The sequence below is a fragment of the Plecotus auritus genome (genome assembly GCF_963455305.1).
Source record: "Plecotus auritus genome assembly, chromosome: 2".
In the NCBI taxonomy this organism is placed as follows: domain Eukaryota; kingdom Metazoa; phylum Chordata; class Mammalia; order Chiroptera; family Vespertilionidae; genus Plecotus; species Plecotus auritus.
In genome coordinates this window covers 167,225,694-167,244,598 of record NC_137771.1, presented here as the reverse complement: position 1 = coordinate 167,244,598, position 18,905 = coordinate 167,225,694, and the positions used below count along the sequence as shown (strand labels likewise).

The 18,905-nt window shown below is 37.9% G+C and overlaps 1 protein-coding gene across 4 annotated transcripts in view; it reads left to right on the top strand.

Annotated features, from left to right (window-relative positions):
* The window catches only part of GSK3B (glycogen synthase kinase 3 beta), a 190,011-nt gene that overhangs the window by 118,145 nt on the left and 52,961 nt on the right, over positions 1 to 18,905 (top strand). For all 4 annotated transcript variants that reach the window (XM_080654924.1, XM_080654923.1, XM_080654926.1 and 1 more), the window contains exons 5-7: positions 5,465 to 5,595; positions 11,174 to 11,280; positions 15,777 to 15,874. In XM_080654924.1, the coding sequence (XP_080511050.1) occupies positions 5,465 to 5,595; positions 11,174 to 11,280; positions 15,777 to 15,874 (336 nt within the window). The remainder of the gene's footprint in view (positions 1 to 5,464; positions 5,596 to 11,173; positions 11,281 to 15,776; positions 15,875 to 18,905) is intronic.

Sequence of the window (18,905 nt, the reverse complement as noted above, 5' to 3'; positions counted from 1 at the left end):
TCCCTCTCACAATCCAGGACTGCTGGCTCCCAACCACTTGCCTGCCTGCCTGCCTGATTGCCCCTAACCGCTTCTGCCTGCCAGCCTGATTACCCCCTAACCACTTCCCTGCCAGCCTGATTGACACCTAACTGCTCCCCTGCTGGCCCGGTAACCCCTAACTGCCCTCCCTTGCATTCCTGGTCGCCCATAACTGCCCTCCCCTACTGGCCTGGTGCCCTAACTGTCCTCCCCTGCAGGCCTGGTCATCCCCAACTGCCCTACCTGCTGGCCCGGTCACCCCTAACTGCCCTCCCTTGCCAGCCTGGTTGCCCCTAACTGTGCTCCCCTGAAGGCCTGGTCCCCCCCCCAACTGCCCTCCCCTGCCGGCCTGGTTGCCCCCAACTGCCCTCCCCTGCCGGCCTGGTCACCCCTAACTGTCCTCCCCTGCTAGCCTGATCGCCCACAACTGCCCTCCCTTGCAGGCCTGGTCTCCCCAAACTGCCCTCCTCTGCTGGCCATCTTGTGGCAGCCATCTTGTGTCCACATGGGGGCAGCCATCTTTGACCACATGGGGGCGGCTATTTTTAAGTAAATGTATATAATTGTTTTATCGCTCCATCTCCTTTTTATGTAAATGGTTACATAATGTATACATTCTTCAACCTTGCTTTTTAAATTAAAAATGTAAAAAAATTAAAACAAATAAACAATAAAAATGTATTCTGGAGAGAGAGAAAGAGAGAGAGCTATTTTGCCTTTCTTTTTTACGGCTGTACATAGTCTGTTGCATGGCTATATCCTAATTTATTCAGCTGGTCACTTGTTAATGGACATATTGTTTTTTCCTTAACTAACTTTTGCCCACAGACCTCACCATTTAATAAGAACTTACTTGGCATACATGTTACCAAAATAGCAATTGTGTTTTTTTGTGACTCTTTAACTTTCATGTTTTCTGGGGGAATTGAGTATGTTTTATGAGTTTATTGCTCAGACCTCTTTCTTCACCCCTTTTATAGTACTGGTCACTTTATATATAGTTGATGATAGTTATAAATAAGTTAAGTTTTTGAGCACCTTTGCTTTTTTGATTAACAGCTTTCATAATTAAGTGAATGTTTAAACACAATTCTAAAACAGATACCTGGCAAATCATTGATCTTGAAATTTTTAAAATTAATAAATACATGTTTAAGGATAGGGTCTGGGTACACAAGAGCTGGATGCATATTTGTGAATCATGAATAAAATTGTTATTCTATTAGTTTTAAACAGGTTTAATAGGAGAGAGGACATTGGACTTGAAGTTAGATTTGATAATTTTGCAACTGGGTTCAGATTGTGTTCAAACTGCTAATTGGGCCTCGATGATCTCTTGTAAAATTTAGGACAAATGTGTATATTACAGAATAATTATAATAATTAAATAAACAAATGGTGAAACACTTGGTTTTACAGTACTTGTTAAATAAATCTCAAATTTCAAAATGTACTAGATATCTGAGTTTCTAAGAGTTTATCATTCTAGTCTTTTTAACTTCATGATCAAACTATTTAATAATTATGTTTTTGCACTTTTACTTAATAGGATAAGAATAAGACAAAATAAAGAAATAGTAATTAAAAGAGGCATACTTACCCAAGACTCTGCAGAATATTAAGTATATGATACTGGACAAATCGCTTAACCTATGTGTCTCAGTTACTTTATATATAAAATAGAAATAATAGTTGTACCTATTACATAAGAGTTAAATAAAATAATACATGTAAAGCTCTTAGAATAATGACCAGTTGTTTATCTTGCTATAAATATACTTTTACAGAGTCAAATAAAAACAGTCATTCTTTATATTGACTTTTCAAAAGATAAAGTGAAGAGAATGGGAGATAGGGTAGATCTTTCATATGAATGAATATAGTAAAAAGATACTTTAACCTCATTTAAACTCTTAAGCAAATTTAGCAAAGAAAACATTTTTTCCCATTGATTCTTGCTGACCTAGACATAAGTGTCTTTAATAAAGTCTCTCCTTTAGTAAATTAATGCCTCTGAACTCATCTTATGGGGACTTTTTTCTTTTTTAAGTGGCAGTGAATTAAACTCTTAAAACTCTGAAAGTAAGCTTTAGGACTTGGAGGATGATGCTGTGAACAATGATACAATATTAGAATTATGAAGCTTTTAAAAAGGTACATGAATCACCTGGCTGGTGTTGCTCAGTTGGTTGGAGCCATGTCCTGAGCACTGAAAGATTACAAGTTCAATTCCCTGTCAGGACACATACCAGGTTGCGGGTCCAATCCCCAGTTGGGGTACATAAGGGAGGCAACCTATCGATGTTTCTCTCCAACATCGATGTCTGTCAGTTTCTCCCTTCTTCCATTCCTCCCTCTCCCTTCTTCTCTCACTAAAAATCAGTGGGAAACATGTCCTTGGGTGAAGATTTTTTTTTTTAAGTTAACATAAATATCTAAATTCCTTAATTCTAACTTTGGTGGCAAAATGTTGACCTAATTGAAGATCTTATCTATACATTTTACATTATGCTTCATTTTAAAGAAGGATTAAACTTTTCCAGCTGTAGTTCAGTATAATGTTAAGGATGCACTGAAATTACCTGTCTACAGTTTTCATCATGGCCTGTTGGAAGGAAAGCAGGTCTCATGTTAACTTGAATTAATAACTAAGTCTTAACAGTAGCCTTTAAATATGGTGCCTGTGACAATGCTCTATCTGAACTTTAATTATCGTTTTTGTTGTTTTTTATCAAGTTACTGGTATCTTTGGGTTGAATCATTTCAAAAAGTCTTTCCAAGGTGAGTAGTCAGAAAAATTTAAAGTGAACCAGAACATGGACCTTGGGATAAACAGGAGGTTTAAGATACACTTGACCCTTTAATGCAGGGGTTAAGGGTGCTGACACCCCCCCTACTTCCACTTCTAGTCAAAAATTCAACTCTACCTTTTGACTCCCCCAAAACTTAACAGCCTATTATTGACTAGAAGTCTTACTGATAATATACATAGTTGATTAATACATATTTTGAATGATATATGTATTATATACTATATTCTTACAATAAAGTAATCTAGAAAAAAGAAAATGTTAGGAAGGAAATCAAATGAAAATACATTTACAGTACTACACTGCATTTATTGATACTCTTAAGTTTGCGTTATCTGTTTACATAAGATTTATCATCTGATAAATCGTCTTTCAGTACCTGTATCATTATTTTCTTGTATGACCCAAAACATTATAGATATTATATGTATTACTAACACTAAGCATAAATATTGAAAAGATAATGTGAAAAAGAAGTTCAGTTTATTTACAGTTATAACAATTCATGCATTGAAAATAAAGAAGCAACAATATAACTTTACTAGAGGCCCGGTGCACGAAATTCGTGCACAGGGGGTGTGTCCCTCAGCCCAGCCTGCACCCTCTCTAATCTGGGACCCCTTGAGGGATGTCCGACTGCCCGTTTAGGCCCGATCCCACCAGGATTGGGCCTAAACGGGCAGTTGGACATCCCTCTCACAATCTAGGACTGCTGGCTCCCAACTGCTCGCCTGCTTGCCTTCCTGATTGCCCCTAACTGCTTCTGCCTGCCAGCCTGATCACCCCCTAACCACTCCCCTGCCAGCCTGATTGATGCCTAACTGCTCCCCTGCCAGCCTGTTTGCCCTTAACTGCCTTCCCCTGCAGGCCTGGTCCCCCCAACTGCCCTTCCCTGCAGACGCAGCCACCCCCAACTTCCCTCCTCTGCCAGCTGGGTCACCCCTAACTGCCCTCCCCAGCAGGCCTGGTTCCTTCCAACTGCCCTCTGCTGCTGGCCATCTTGTGTCCACATGGGGGCAGGATCTTTGACCACATGGGGGCAGACATCTTGTGTGTTGGAGTGATGGTAAATCTGCATATTACTCTTTTATTAGATAGGATAGAGGCCTGGTGCACAGGTGGGGGCCAGCTGGTTTGCCCTGAAGGGTGTCCCGGATCAGGGTGGGGGTTCCCTTGGGGTGTGGGGCGGCCTGGGCAAGGGGCCTGTGGTGGTTTGCAGGCTGGCCACACCCCACAGCGACCCAAGCAGATGCGCTGGGATCTAAGATTTATTTATTTTGTACAATTGAAACTTTGTAGCCTGGAGTGGAGCCAAGCCTTCTGCTCGCTCCGTGGAGGCAGCCATTTCTGTTGGGATTTATGTATCTTCTATAATTGAAACTTTGTACCCTTAAGCGGAGGCCAAAGCAGGGCTGCAGAAGCTTGGCTTTCTCCATCGCCATGGGCAACCCTAGCCTCCTGCTCTCTCCAGCTCCATGGCTGCCACCATTTCTGTTTGTATTTATTTATCTTCTATAATTGAAACTTCGTAGCACTGAGTGAAGGCCTGGGCCGGCAAGGGCAGGCGGAAAGCTTGGCTTCCTCCATTGCCAGGGAAACCCAAGCCTCCCTCCTGCTCTTTGTGGCTGCAGCCATCTTGGTTGGGTTTATTTGCATATTCCCTCCTGATTGGCTGGTGGGCATGGCTGGTGGGTGTAGCAGAGTGATGGTTAATTTGCATATTACTCTTTTATTAGATAGGATGGTAGCCTCGTGTTGTAGATGTGATTGCTTCACAGTAGGAAGGAAATCTCCCCCCAAAATTATTTAATATATTTGTTGAACAAAATCCACATATAAGTGGACCCATGCAGTTCAAACCCATGTTGTTCAAGAGTCAGCTGTACTCACTTTCTTTATAAAGTCTCCCTCTCTTCCCCAGTCAAGAGTCTTGATTCTTTTTTCCATGCAGACCCAGTTTCTTGGTGCTTTTTTCCGAGTAAAATTTGAATAAATATTCTTTTAAATTATATCAGTAGTCAGCTAGAATCTGTTTTTAAATGGCATTTTAAAGTCTACTTATTTTTGAAGATTACTAATAGGAAGCATAGTGATGCTATTAATGGGGTCACTGATATCTTGATAGGCCATTGGTTATAGATTTTCTCAGTTCACATGTGAATTTTTCCAGGCCTCTGTATCGATAACCTGTTGGACTGACATCTCAGAAAATTATTATTCTGAAGATGAAATTGCAAATACTTTTAAAGAATGATGAACTTAAAAACTGAAGACTTGGCTTTTGGTCTAAACGTTCTTATTAGTCACATGATTTGAAATATCTCTCTGAGCTTTTTATCCATTTGAACAAAAACACATCTTGAATTTGTTTTGCAATCTTAGTAAAATAAAAAATTATAAGGCACATTGTAAAATTTTCTTTTTTAACTTAGTAAAGAATGGTGTAAATATATTATATGGTTAATGAAACTTTAATTAGCTAATTAACATAGAAATGACATGAAACTTGTTAAAGGAAGATTGAGTACTTATAATCCCCCGCATTTCACCTTATCTGTTACTTTATTTACTGCTTAAGGATTCTGATTGTTTGGGAAAGAAACTATTCAATTAATTTTTGCTATTTTTTTCAGTTGTATATGTATCAGCTGTTTCGAAGTTTAGCATATATTCATTCCTTTGGAATCTGCCATCGGGATATTAAACCACAGAACCTCTTGTTGGACCCTGATACAGCTGTATTAAAACTCTGTGACTTTGGAAGGTAAGCTAGCTCTCTTTTCTTCTCCCTTTCCTCTTCTCCCACCTCACCCTTACACTCTATATGCTTTTAAAAAATATATTTCTTTTATAATGTCAGTCTAAAAATATTGTAATGCTTATTCAGGGACTATAGACTAGTGCAGCTTCAGGTAGTCTGGGTAAATTCTGTCAGAATTATAAATGCATATAGTCATCTAGCAATTTAATTCCTAGGAATTATTCCTTTAGAAATACAAAAACAGTGTATATACAGGGATTTTTGTCACAGCATTGTTTATCAGTGTCTGTCAGTAAGAAAATGACCAGATAAATAATGGTATGAGGTAGCTCTCTATAAATTGAAAAGGAATGATCTCTGAGAAATTCTAAATTTAAAAAGCAAGGTCAAGCCTTGGCCAGTGTGACTCAGTTGGTTGGAGCATCATCCCATACACGAAAGGTGGTGGATTCTATTCCTGGTCAGGGTACATGCCTAAGTTGTGGGTTTGATATGGGTTGGGGTAGTGGTTGGCAAACTCATTAGTCAACAGAGCCAAATATCAACAGTACAACGAATGAAATTTCTTTTGAGAGCCAAATTTTTTAAACTTAAACTTCTTCTAACGCCACTTCTTCAAAATAGACTCTCCCAGGCCGTGGTATTTTGTGGAAGAGCCACACTCAAGGGGCCAAAGAGTCGCATGTGGCTCACAAGCCGCAGTTTGCTGACCACGGGGTTGGGGCATGTATGGGAGGCAACTGATTGACGTTTCTCTCTCTCTCTCTCTCTCTCTCTCTCTCTCTCTCTCTCTCAAATCAATAAACATATCCTTGGGTGAGGATTGTTTAAAGAGCAGGGTCAAGAATATATATATATATACATGTATTCCCTTTTGTGTTTTAAAAACACAGAGTATAGTCGTGTGTATACAGATATATGCATGGCTTATTTCTAGAATAATGTATGATAAATCCATGACATTTCTTGCCCCTGGAAGGGAAGCTGGGAGTATAGTATAGTTAGGAAACATTTTTACTGATGGTACTTTTATATTATTTGAAGTTTTATTATGTGTATATATTCTTTTTTCAGTAAGAACTAATTTTTAAAAAGTTATCATGTATAGATCAACTGAAGGACTTGTATGCATGCATATAAGAGTAACCAACGGATGCAAAACATTGGGGGGTGAGGGCAGGTATGGGAGTGGGGTGGGGGGGGGCAATGGTAAGATATGTACACATATAATACCTTAATAAACAATTTGAAAAAAAAAAAAGTTATCATGTATTACTATATATATCTTTTTAACTTCAGAGTTAACCTCAATTTAAAGATAAAGTAGAAGTTCTAGTAGCTGAATTTCCTTCCTTTTTCCTCTATAATTTAGTCTGTTATTCTTCCTTCTTTTCTGCAAATTTCAGTGCACTTTATGTTTTCTTAAACTCATCCCTTGGTGTAATATGCTATGTAATAAGACTTCATCCTTTCTATCTCCATAATATTCAGCATCTGTGCCTCTGATCTACCCTGTCAACATGAAACCAACCCTATATCCCCATGAAACTCAGGCAGTTAACCTTCTACCTCCTCTCTAGTGTAATCACCTAGAGCCGTGGCCAGCAAACTGCAGCTCGTGAGCCACATGCGGCTCTTTGGCCCCTTGAGTGTGGCTCTTCCACAAAATACCACGGCCTGGGCGAGTCTGTTTTGAAGAAGTGGCGTTAGAAGAAGTTTAAGTTTAAAAAATTTGGCTCTCAAAAGAAATTTCAATCGTTGTACTGTTGATATTTGGCTCTGTTGACTAATGATTTTGCCGACCACTGACATAGAGCAATGCATTTATCCCCATCCCTAAGACATCTCCACAGAACTGGGAATCTCTCTAATTTTTCATTCTCACACATTTTACTTTTTAACTCAGCTCTTTATAGATATTGACCCACTAATACCTATATTCCTACCTCTTTTACATCAACCAACAGTTTAAAGTTTAGGTTTAGTATAGCATATATTTTCCACAGGCTGTCTCTTCAGAAAGTCGTAACAAACACATCTTCTCTGCTATGAGTTAGTCTCACAAAGAGTTAGTCTCCTTCCTAGTCTCACAAAGGTGTCCTCTTCCAGACCATTCCTTTTTTTTTTTTACAGTTTCCTAATTTCATACACCTATTATGGGACCCAATTCATTTTGCAGGTATAACTCTGTCCCTTTATCAGAAAAGGGAGAAGGATATTAAATCAGAACTCATTTGATGCTTAACCAAAGCACTACTACTATTATGTGAAGGACAGACTGCCCAAATCATATGAGTTTTATTTTTATGTGGTATCTTCCCCCCTGAGAGTGACTAATTAGTATGCACTGTAAAAAGACTACGAGACATCAAGTTTAGTAGAGGTTCTCTTTTCACCATAGTGTCAACACTATGGCTATGGTTTATTCCGTTGACACGTAGAAATCACTTTGTTCTGATATATTTGGGATTTCACTTATATGGTAATAGCTCATTTTTAATAGATCTGATAACAAAGCTGACTTTTTAAACAGTTGATTTGGGCAAGTAGACTTTAGAATATACTTTAGATCCTTAGTGCCAGGTTGATGGTGACTTGAACAAAACAGTATGACTCTCTTGTTAGTAATTCCTTACTGGATGAAATAGAGCCTGGAAGTAGATGAAGGGCTAGTTGGGTTTTCTTAGGACTATATGTGACCACTATATTGGATGCTCAATCCTTAAAGGGCAGGAAGTTACAGCCAGTCTTACCTGAAGAGAAAGAAGGTAAACTCCATCAAGTAGTGAAGAAATCTAGAGGCTGTGGAATTTCCAATCTTACCTTCTTTATCTAATAGTAAATTTCTGACTATACAATTAGAATCTGTCTTGTTAATTAAAGAAATTATTGATAAAGTAGAAAAGTCTTATCAGTTAGTACTGAAAAGTGTTGCAATTTTTATGCAGCCTAAAAACAGGGATTATAATATTTATTAACTTACAAAACGGTTGCTTTGTGTCAGTACTTGTGGAGAATGTAGAAAAATAAACTGTCTGTGACCTTCAAAACTTGTGATGAAGGAAGAATAGGTTAAGGTCAAAATTATCATGAATCAGAAATAAATGAAAGAAAAGAAAGCCCAAACTTTGAAACTCTCGTGACCACTTTCATCTCTACTCTGTACCTTTGCCTTATATTTTTCTTGCCTTTCCTTGTTACTCACTTTTTAATTTTTATTTTGTTTGTATTCATTTCCTGTATTTATCTTTGTTATTATTGCAGGTCAAAATAGTTAGCTTCCTCAGCAATTTATTTCATTGTGTCTTCAAGTTATCTTGGGAGACATCTCAAAAGAAACTAATTTTAATTTCTTGTAATGTTTAAAATACATGCCACAAAGTTTTGGCAGGAAAGTTGGATTAAGAGAACATGTAAACTCAGGACAGCAGAGTTAGAATGCATAGGCTTTGTAAATCTCTGCTCTTAAGAAGTGAGCCTGTCTTTTTTATTGGGTATTGAATGTTTAGACAGTTAATAAATTGACTAAGATGGTGGAAAAATAGATTGGGTCTGTAAATCTCAGTATATTCACTCTGAAATCAAATTATAAAAGAGTGGCCAATTTTTTACCCTTAAAAAAATTGGGTAAAAAGTATTCATACTTATATTTTACTGGAGGCCCGGTGTGCGAAATTCATGCAGGGGGTGGGAGGTCCCTCAGCCCAACCTGCACCTTCTCCAATCTGGGAGCCCTCACGGGATGTCCAACTGCCAGTTTAGGCCTGATCCCTGCAGGGATTGCAATCCGGGACCTCTGGCTCCTAACCGCTCACCTGCCTTCCTACCCTAACCACTCTGATCCCCCTAACTGCCCTCCCCTGCCGACCTGGTCACCCCTATTAACTTTTTTAAAAAAATCTTATCCCCTTCACACACAATTGTATTTGACTTCCTTATTGGCTTCTCCCTCACACAATTTTTCTCTCTCCTTTATGTAATACTTTTTCCTACTGTCTCATCATTTATAAACTTTTCTTTCCTCATTTCCTACTTCTGTTACATCATCCTCTTCCCATCTTTCTCCTCCCCTCCCTCCCTCCCCACATTCCTTCTTTCCTTGATCTTTACCCCTGCCCTCCCTCCCCTTTTCCTTCCTTCCCACCTTAATTTTTTTCTTCACTTTCTCCCTTGGACCTGCTTTGCTCCCTCCCCCATTTATTCCTTCTTCCCATTCTTTTAAGCTCTACCAGCTCCCCTTTAAAACTTTTCTTCCCTCCCTCTTTCTCTCTCATCATACCCTTCCCATACATTCTTCTCTACTTACTTCCACTGTTTTAATATCTATCTACCTGCCTAACTATTCACTATAATTTATCTTTTTTCTTTTCTGACTCCTACTATTAAAATCTGTCCCCAGTACACAACTATACTTGATTTTCATTATAGCTCTTACAGTTCACTCATACATCCTCTTTCCTTTTTTAACTCTGCTCTCTACTGACTCCTTTATAAAATTCTTCTCTCCCTCCCTCCCTTCTTAAAGCTTCTGTTCAGCACAGGGGGGGCGGGGGCGGGCATTAACCCCCAGCCCAGGGCCCAGCCCCATCCAGGTGTTCACCACCCCCCCTTTCCCGGCCTCCCCACTGCCATCCTGCTCCCATTCCCTGCTCGGGATGCCTGGCCCAGCAAGGGTGGCCGAGGCCCACGCGGCCTGGGCACTGCTGATGCCACCGCGAAGCAGGAACACCTCCACCCAGAAGGTCTCGGATCATCCACCACGCCGTCCCGGACCCGTGGGCACCTCTGCAACGGCCCGCGCCGGGGGCCACTGCTCTCCTCCCGCGTCTGGACGGGGCGCATCTGCTCTCCCCAACACACACACACACACACACACACACACACACACACACCGCCCCCCTCCCCGCGCCCCCCCCCCCCCCCCCCCGGTTGCCACCCACTCCTGCATGCAGCCCCAAGTTTCCTTCCCTTTTGCATTCCTGCATCTTTTTCTTGTTCCCTTTCTGTATTTCTGTTTCTCCTCTTGGCCTGTCTATATGCAGGCCTGCCTTCCTCTCCCTCTCCTTTCTTATGTCCTCCTATCATATCCTATCCTACCCCGGTCCTTGCAGCTATCTGAGCAGAGGGCAGGGACACAGCCTGCTGATCTGGTCGTGACGTGATGCTGTCATGGATAATTTGCATATTTCTCTATTATTAGTATAGATAATCTGTTGCTATGCTTTTTGGTGGGGATGGGTACTTCTTACTTTTCAACTCTTTCTTTGTATTTCAGAGGTGGAATTTAGGGAACCAGAGGATCAGAAGAAATTAAGCATTTATCCTTCTGTGACTTTTTATCTCTTTTTCCTTAGGTGACAGTTGACAAATGTAGTCTTTAAAAATTACTATTATTTTTAAAATTAATATATTGCTAAAATTATGTTTCTTTGGTCTGAAATAGTTATTGTTCATATTTTCCTTTTCATCTATGACATGATTGGAATTACATGAATCTTAGATATAAACATTTAGTTTTGTGCATGATAGCAGCTTTAAGGTTTAGATTGTTTTAAATTTTTCTGCTTTTTATTTTTGTTAGTGCAAAGCAGCTGGTCCGAGGAGAACCCAATGTTTCGTATATCTGTTCTCGGTACTATAGGGCACCAGAGTTGATCTTTGGAGCCACTGATTATACCTCTAGTATAGGTAAGTACCAATTCTGAATGTAAATGGCTTGTAACTATTAATTGAATCTTGTTTTCAGTAATTTAGTATTAGTAATCTATACTTTCACTTAAATATAAAGATGGGTACACCCTAAAATGTGTTTTTTCTTTTTTTTTTTTTTTTTTTTTTTACTGATGCAAAAATGTGTATAGTATTTAAAATTTTAAATATATTTACTATCTACTATTAGGTTTCTTGGATTTTTCAAATAAATAATAAAGTTATTTATGGTTGCATGATTTATGATTACCTCTGTTTTTAACTTAAACTTTCAAATAAATCCTAAGTATACATTTTCTTTCCTGTTTTTTCTTTTAAATTCCCCTGAAATACTTCTGAGCTTGATCAACAGTTGGAGAATTTGCATTCATTATTTATGATGAAAGTAATGGAATGACCATATTGTTGACATCCTACTATGCTGTCTCAATTAGTTATTTAATTTTAATTTAGATATTTATAAAATAACTGACCTTTTTTAAAAATATTTCTTGATTTCAGAGAGGAAGGTAAAGGGATAGAATCATCAATGATGAGAGAGAAAATCATTGATCGACTGCCTCCTGCACACCCCTACTGGGGATCGAGCCTGCAACCTGGGCATGTGCCCTTGACTGGAATCAAACCTGGGACCCTTAAGTCCACAGGCCGATGCACTATCCATTGAGCCAACCCATCTAAGGCTCTGACTTTTTCTTTAGTAGTTTGGCTAAACAGTGGTCGGCAAACTCATTAGTCAACAGAGCCAAATATCAACAGTACAACGATTGAAATTTCTTTTGAGAGCCGAAAACCGACTTCTGCGCATGGGCCACGAAGTTTCAGTTGCACTGTATGTGCACACCCGCATGTGGTATTTTGTGGAGGAGCCACACTCAAGGGGCCAAAGAGCCGCATGTGGCTCGCCAGCCACAGTTTGCCGACCACTGGGCTAAACCCACTAAGTCTGTAGAAGTCTTCATGAAAGATTTTTAGTGACAGAAGGGATTGAATAGAGACAGTTGAATTGAATAGAGATCGTTTCCTCCAATCTTTACTGACTTCTCTTCTATCCCATTTTTGCCCATTAGTAGGAGTGGACATGGAGCGTATGATCATGTGGGCATGAATAGGAAGCTAAGGAAGAAGGTGCAACCTTAGGCTATGTGCAAGTGGAGGTCAAAATTATTTTATTGTTATATATTGTTTCAGAAAAGAATTCCTTAGTCAAAACAAACAAAAGCTTACAAGTACCAAGCAAACAAACAACAACAAAACCCAAACTTCAGTAACAGAAATCTAGGAAAAACCTAGAACTTGGACAAGTTTTGTTTTTTGATACAAGTAGAAATTCTCTGATATGAACAAAGACCACTAAACAGAAATACACCACCAATTTTATAATGCCAAGGGAGCAGCAGTTTTACCCACCATGGCTGGGCTCAATAGACCATATTGAGACCTGTGATACTGAAGGCTAGAGAGTATAATTGTGTTTTTGTGTGATATGTAATGCTCAAAGTTTCATCACGGCTATGTTATATGACATGTTAAGGAGCACATGAGAAATAGTGAAAAGGATATTTTGATTGTAGTAGAACTAGATTTGAGTTCCAGATTTATTACTACTTAGCTAAGCTATAAAGTGGAGATTACTGATAGTTCTGCCTACCTTTTTGAGTGGTTATGAAAATTTAATAAGGACTATAGAAGTGTAAGGTACTATTCTTTTTGTGGTATTTGCTAACTCGACTCTCCCAGAGACCAAATTTCAGCACTTTATTTTTGGAGATGTCATTGTATTTTCCAGCTGCTTTATATTTTATTCAGGCATACCAGGTACTGGGATGAGATGTGCCTAAGTAAATGCAATTTGCTTTTTTCAGAAAGTTATGACTACATCTTCTGACACGTGAAGGCATGTTTATATAAATCTTTGACCCTCTTAAGTACATTACTTCTATAAATGTCCATGTGCCCATCAGTTCTTTGGAATCTTCTCAGACAAAAGGACAGAGTAGTCTGTTTTCTCTATTAGAAACCAATTCTCTGGATGTTTGGAGTACCTGTTTTCCATGAGCCTCCTTTGCATGGCTAAAGCCAGATTTTAACTTCTGACTTTCTAGGCTTGGGACTCTCCATATGCCACCGACTTAAGCCTGAGGCCTTTTAAACCCTAACAAGCCTATACTTGGACTCCCTTTTTATACTTAGGACACTTGCCTCTTAACATTCTGGAATACTTGTAAACAGACAAAAACAAAGTTATTTAGAAGTGTACTAATACAAGTACATTTTAGAAATATTTTAAACTATGTTTAAAGTGAAAGAGTAGCTGGTTCTGACTGGTTTATTGTCATATTTGGATATAACCAGAGCTAAGACTGATGGCTCTGATTATATTTTCTTACTAAGAAATGGTAGAATGAAAACAAATGGCTTCTTTAAGATAAGGAATTGAGTTTACAGACTTGTGAAGAAACAGGTATTCTGTGGTGATAGTGACATTGAAATTGGGATCCAGGCCTACTTCTACTATTCAGTAGCTTTACCTTGGACAAGTCACTTAACTTCCTTATCTGTGAAGTAAGTTTGTTAAACTAGATAGCCTTGAAAGATTGCTTTTACCATGAATTAAAGTATAAGTAGAATACTGTTTTGGCTTAAACTCCAAATAACCAGAAAATTCAGTGTGCCAAAGCACTTTACATTTTTGTGCCTTTTGTTTAGTTCTGTTTTATTCTTTTGGAAAATATCATCCATTTGTCCTCTGAAGTAATAAGAATAGAAGAGATTTTGGTGTCTGCCAGAAAGTGAATGATAAATATCTTGATTTTAGTAATTTGCCTGAGTTAACATGTATTGAAGACCACTATTATAATTGCCACCTGAATGTTTTGATTTAATCTTCTGTGACAACCACTAAGCAATAGTATTCCTTTCTCTTTTTAGCAATAGTATTCCTTAATCTTTTACTCTTTGTCTCCCATATTTGTACCTTGAATCATGCCTAAGAAAGTGTTTCCCGTTTTTGTGTTTGTTTTATGAAAGTGTAATTATTTCCCTGCAATTTTTCTAGACTTGTCTTCTGAAGTGAATTATTCTGTAGTAGAGGAAAGAAGTTAATGCATATTACCTTTCATCTAATTAGCTAGGTAAAGGGATATTTTTAAACCTAGATAAAAGTAAATCATTTACATTAGTAAGGAGACACATTTTCCCACTTGATTTTAAGAGTTAGTATTACTATAGGCTTTGAGTAAAGTAAACATTTCCTAGCAGATTCATATTTGCTTTATTAACAATTACCTAATATATCAAGGAGGGCTTTTTTTTGGTCTGTGGTTGCAAAATAGGTATCTTTGTTGTCATTACTTGGAACTGGACAAAATCAACTTGAATTTCTTAAATGAATTTAATATCATTTTTCTAGGTTAGTAAAAAGTAGTCACTGGAGTAGGGATTTTCAGTTCTCTCTTCATAGTGCATCTTACCACATCAGACCTCTTAAATTATTTGTTGTCCTGTGCCATTTCACTATTCTTCCTCCCTGTTGGTAGATGGGAAGCCCAGCAATGATTATGTTCATCTGTCTAAAGCACTTGATTGTTGGTTTACACAAAACCCAGCAATCTCAGGCATCCAGAAACTGAAAATTAGCTTACCCTTGAAGGAAGACTTAATGGTGGGCTATATGTAGAGTGGCCGTATAATTTATCTTCCCATTTGGAAATACTTTTAAAGAGAAAGTATATGCTGTTAGTAATTATTCCAGGGCAATAGATTTAAACCAGGACTCTTTTGGATAAGCCAGAATGTATGCTTTAAATTATGTTTTAATTTATTAATTACATTTTTAACAGTTTTTTTCCTCAGGGATTAAGGTTTCCACTTTGACTTAAAAATGAGTTATTTTGTTATTTGTGAAATAAAGTATATTCTTCTGTCTTTACATTTTAAAATGGTAATATATTTAAGTAAGTTTTTTTCTATCAATATTTCTGACAACATAAAAGTCAACCATTTAAAGTCCTAACATTTTTTCTCAGAATTTTCATTGGCTTAAAACTGTGTACAGGATATTGAACCCTAGGTTGTTGCTACTCTGTAAGCACCTGCTAATATGCAGAGATTGTGTCATTTTGCCTTATTTTTAAGTATGATAAGTAGCTAATCATGCCCTATGTTTTGGTACTGTAATTCCCTGTCTTGGTTGTTGAAGATTCGGACACCTGCTATTTGATGATAAAAAGACTTTACCTTTTGGGGGAATATTATGATTGGTCTTGATTTCCCCTTTAGTAAATTTAACCCTTAATTTTTAAAATGCATTAAGAATAGTTTGATGACTTTTTTCCTTTGTTCTAGATTATACAGTCTTTTGCTTGTGATATTTTTCTGTGATCAAAGTAAAATTAAAAAATTTATACAAATATTTTTCAACTCAACTTAAGCTACACAGTATTAATAAGCCTTTGTTTTGTTTTTCTCATCAGACGTATGGTCTGCAGGCTGTGTGCTGGCTGAACTGTTGCTAGGACAACCAATATTTCCAGGGGACAGTGGTGTGGATCAATTGGTGGAAATAATCAAGGTGAGGAGGTTGAATTGGAATTTTGAATTGGATGGAATTTTGCTGCTGTATTCTAAGAACACACACACACACACACACACACACACACACACACACACACACACACACACACACACCGCACACACCCGCCATGGAACACTTAAAAAAATGGAGAAGGTGATTCAAGATCACATAGCAAGTTCTGCTATTGAGGAAGTGTTAAGAACACAGCCTTTAGGGCTCTGAGTTATTCTTCTGTTGTATGATCCTGGAAAAGCCATTTTGGATATCTGATGCATAGAAGGGATATATCTGTTATTTAAAGTACTTAAAAACTAGAAGATCACTAAATGTATATAAAGTGAATAAAAACGGAAGCTATGTCTGTTTTTTCTAACCATGTTACTCTCTCTTCCTGGTACTTTGCTGAATACATAGGAGATGCTTGTATCTGTTCAGTATATAAATATTCATAAAGTGGAAGACTGAATATCTACATGTATGAGTACACAGATAAAAGCAGAATTTTGATCATAGGTTTAATATAATTTTATTTATTAGGTCTATCAACACTTTCGTTAACAACACCAGATTAAAAATATTATAACTTGGAATTAATGTTTATCCTAAGAACAGTATGGGTGAGATTATAATTGCTTTTAATATTTGAGCTCTTAAAGAATTTCCAATCCCTCTTTTTAAAAAATCTAAAATGTATGTATTGAGATCACTTGATTGGTTCATTCTAAGGTTACGGTTTGACAAAAGCAGCAACTCCTACTGTCTTTTGGACTTTAGTATTGACTAGAGGCCCGGTGCATGAATTCATGTACCATGGGGTCCCTCAGCCTGGCCTGTGGGATCAGGCCGAAACTGGCTCTCTGAAATCCCCTGAGGGGTCCCAGATTGTGAGGGGCCTCCACCGGTGCACGATAGGGGCCAGGGAGGGACTCAGAAAGTTAGCCAGCCAGGGAGGGGCCTTGGGAGGGCTCCAGGGCATGTCTGGCCTGTCTCGCTCACTCCCAATCAGCTGGACCCCAGCAGCAAGCTAACCTACCTGTCGGAGCGTCTGCCCCCTGGTGGTCAATGCATGTCATAGCAACTGGTCGACTGGTCGACTGTCTGCCCCTGGTGCTCGGTGCACATCATAGCAAGTGGTTGAGCAGCCTTAGCATATCATTAGCATATTACTCTTTGATTGGTTGAACGGACGAGCGGACTCTTAGCATATTAGGCTTTTATTATATAGAATTTCCAAAATGTTTCTTAGAAGTGAAAAATTGAAAATCTCCTTAGAGGTCTTAGTCCAGTACTCCATCCAATGCCAGAACCTTCTTAGTTACATTCCTAACAGATGGTTTTTCAGTGTTTTCTTGAACTCTTCAAGTCATCTGATGGCTACTTTTGTGTGAGCACATCTTGAATTCAGTTTTATTGTATTGAGCCATAACTCCTTGGTAGCTTTTACCAGTTGTACACAGGATGGTGATTAAATTACTTTGAAATCCTTGTACTTCATTCTATAAAAATGTTACTTTGGGTAAGGTGATTTTATTAGATATCAGTTTATGCAAGTGTGGTTGAAAAGATCAGTGGGTATTCAAGAATCTTCTTTGCTGTCCATGTAATTTCGTATGGTTTGTACCTGAGACCACTAAGATATTTGCACTCTTTTTTTGGATAACTACCTCTTACCTTTGTTCAACAGTTGTTCTTCCTTCTGGATTCCCATACTATAAATCTAAATTCAAATATTTTGATCTTTTTGTTTCCTTATTCCTCATTATCCAGATTAATATTCTAATGCAGGGGTTGGCAAACTTTTTCTTTAAAGGGCTAGATAAAATATTTCAGGCTTTGGGGCTAAAATGCAAATCGTAGAAAGCTATAATGAGAGAAAATAAATTTCCACAGATTTTTTTATTGATGAAATTAAAAATATAGTAATAACTAAGTACAATTTTTTTGTAAGACAGTCTACTAATTAGTATAATGGAGTTCTTTTTGCATACTGTATCATTTAATTGCGATTAAAGTTAGTGTTCACTATCATCAAATTGATTGCAAATGATTATCCAGAACCCATTAATATTTCTTAAATGTTAGTGTTTTTTAAAAGTGACCACAAACTAAAGGAAACAGCCCCTAAATCTTATTGTCATGAATATTTGTACTGGGGTTGGCAAAAATAGGTTTATAGTTATAATACAAATAGATAATAATACAAATAACTATAAACCTACTTTTGCCAACCCCAGTACAAATCAGTTTGAAATAGTCAAGATTATTATGGTGGATCTTTGCTTTTAAGTACAGCTCAACCTTATTTTCACCCTATTTTTTAGCAAACACTTTTAGATTTTCAGTTACCTTATCTCTATATTATGGTTTGTTCAGCATCTGTGTACCTATACTCTCCTTTTCCAGCTTAACATTTTTTACTATCAAATAGTCTCCGAGAGATTAAAGATATTAATTAAATCCCAGTTTAATAAGTATAAAATACTTTTTTCCTAAGTTTTTTAATAGATCAATGACGTTATACATGCGTTTGGAGTTTAATTATATGTTACCTGGTGACATTTCTTCTGCTGTCATATTATAGAGCTCTTGTGTTATTAACAAATTGCAAGGGCAACATATTAAACTTTTTTCTATCTTTTCACTCCCCAGAATGTGTATGTATACACCATTACACATAGTGGTACTAATTTTTACTTGTAATATACACTGAGTGGCCAGATTATTATGATTTCTGAACGCATAATAATCTTGCCACTCAGTGTGTGTGTGTGTGTGTGTGTGTGTGTGTGTTAGAGGCCTGGTGCATGAATTTGTACATGGGTGGGGTCCTGCCAGGGGGAGGGGACATGGGCAGTTGGCCAGCCTGCCTGCTGGTAGAACTCCTGGTCAAGGGGACAATTTGCATATTAGCCTTTTATTATATAGTATATACACTGAGTGGCCAGATTATTAGGCGTTCAGAGATCATAATAATCTGGCCACTCAGTGTATATCATAGTAATATATAAACAAAATATTTGATTGCTTC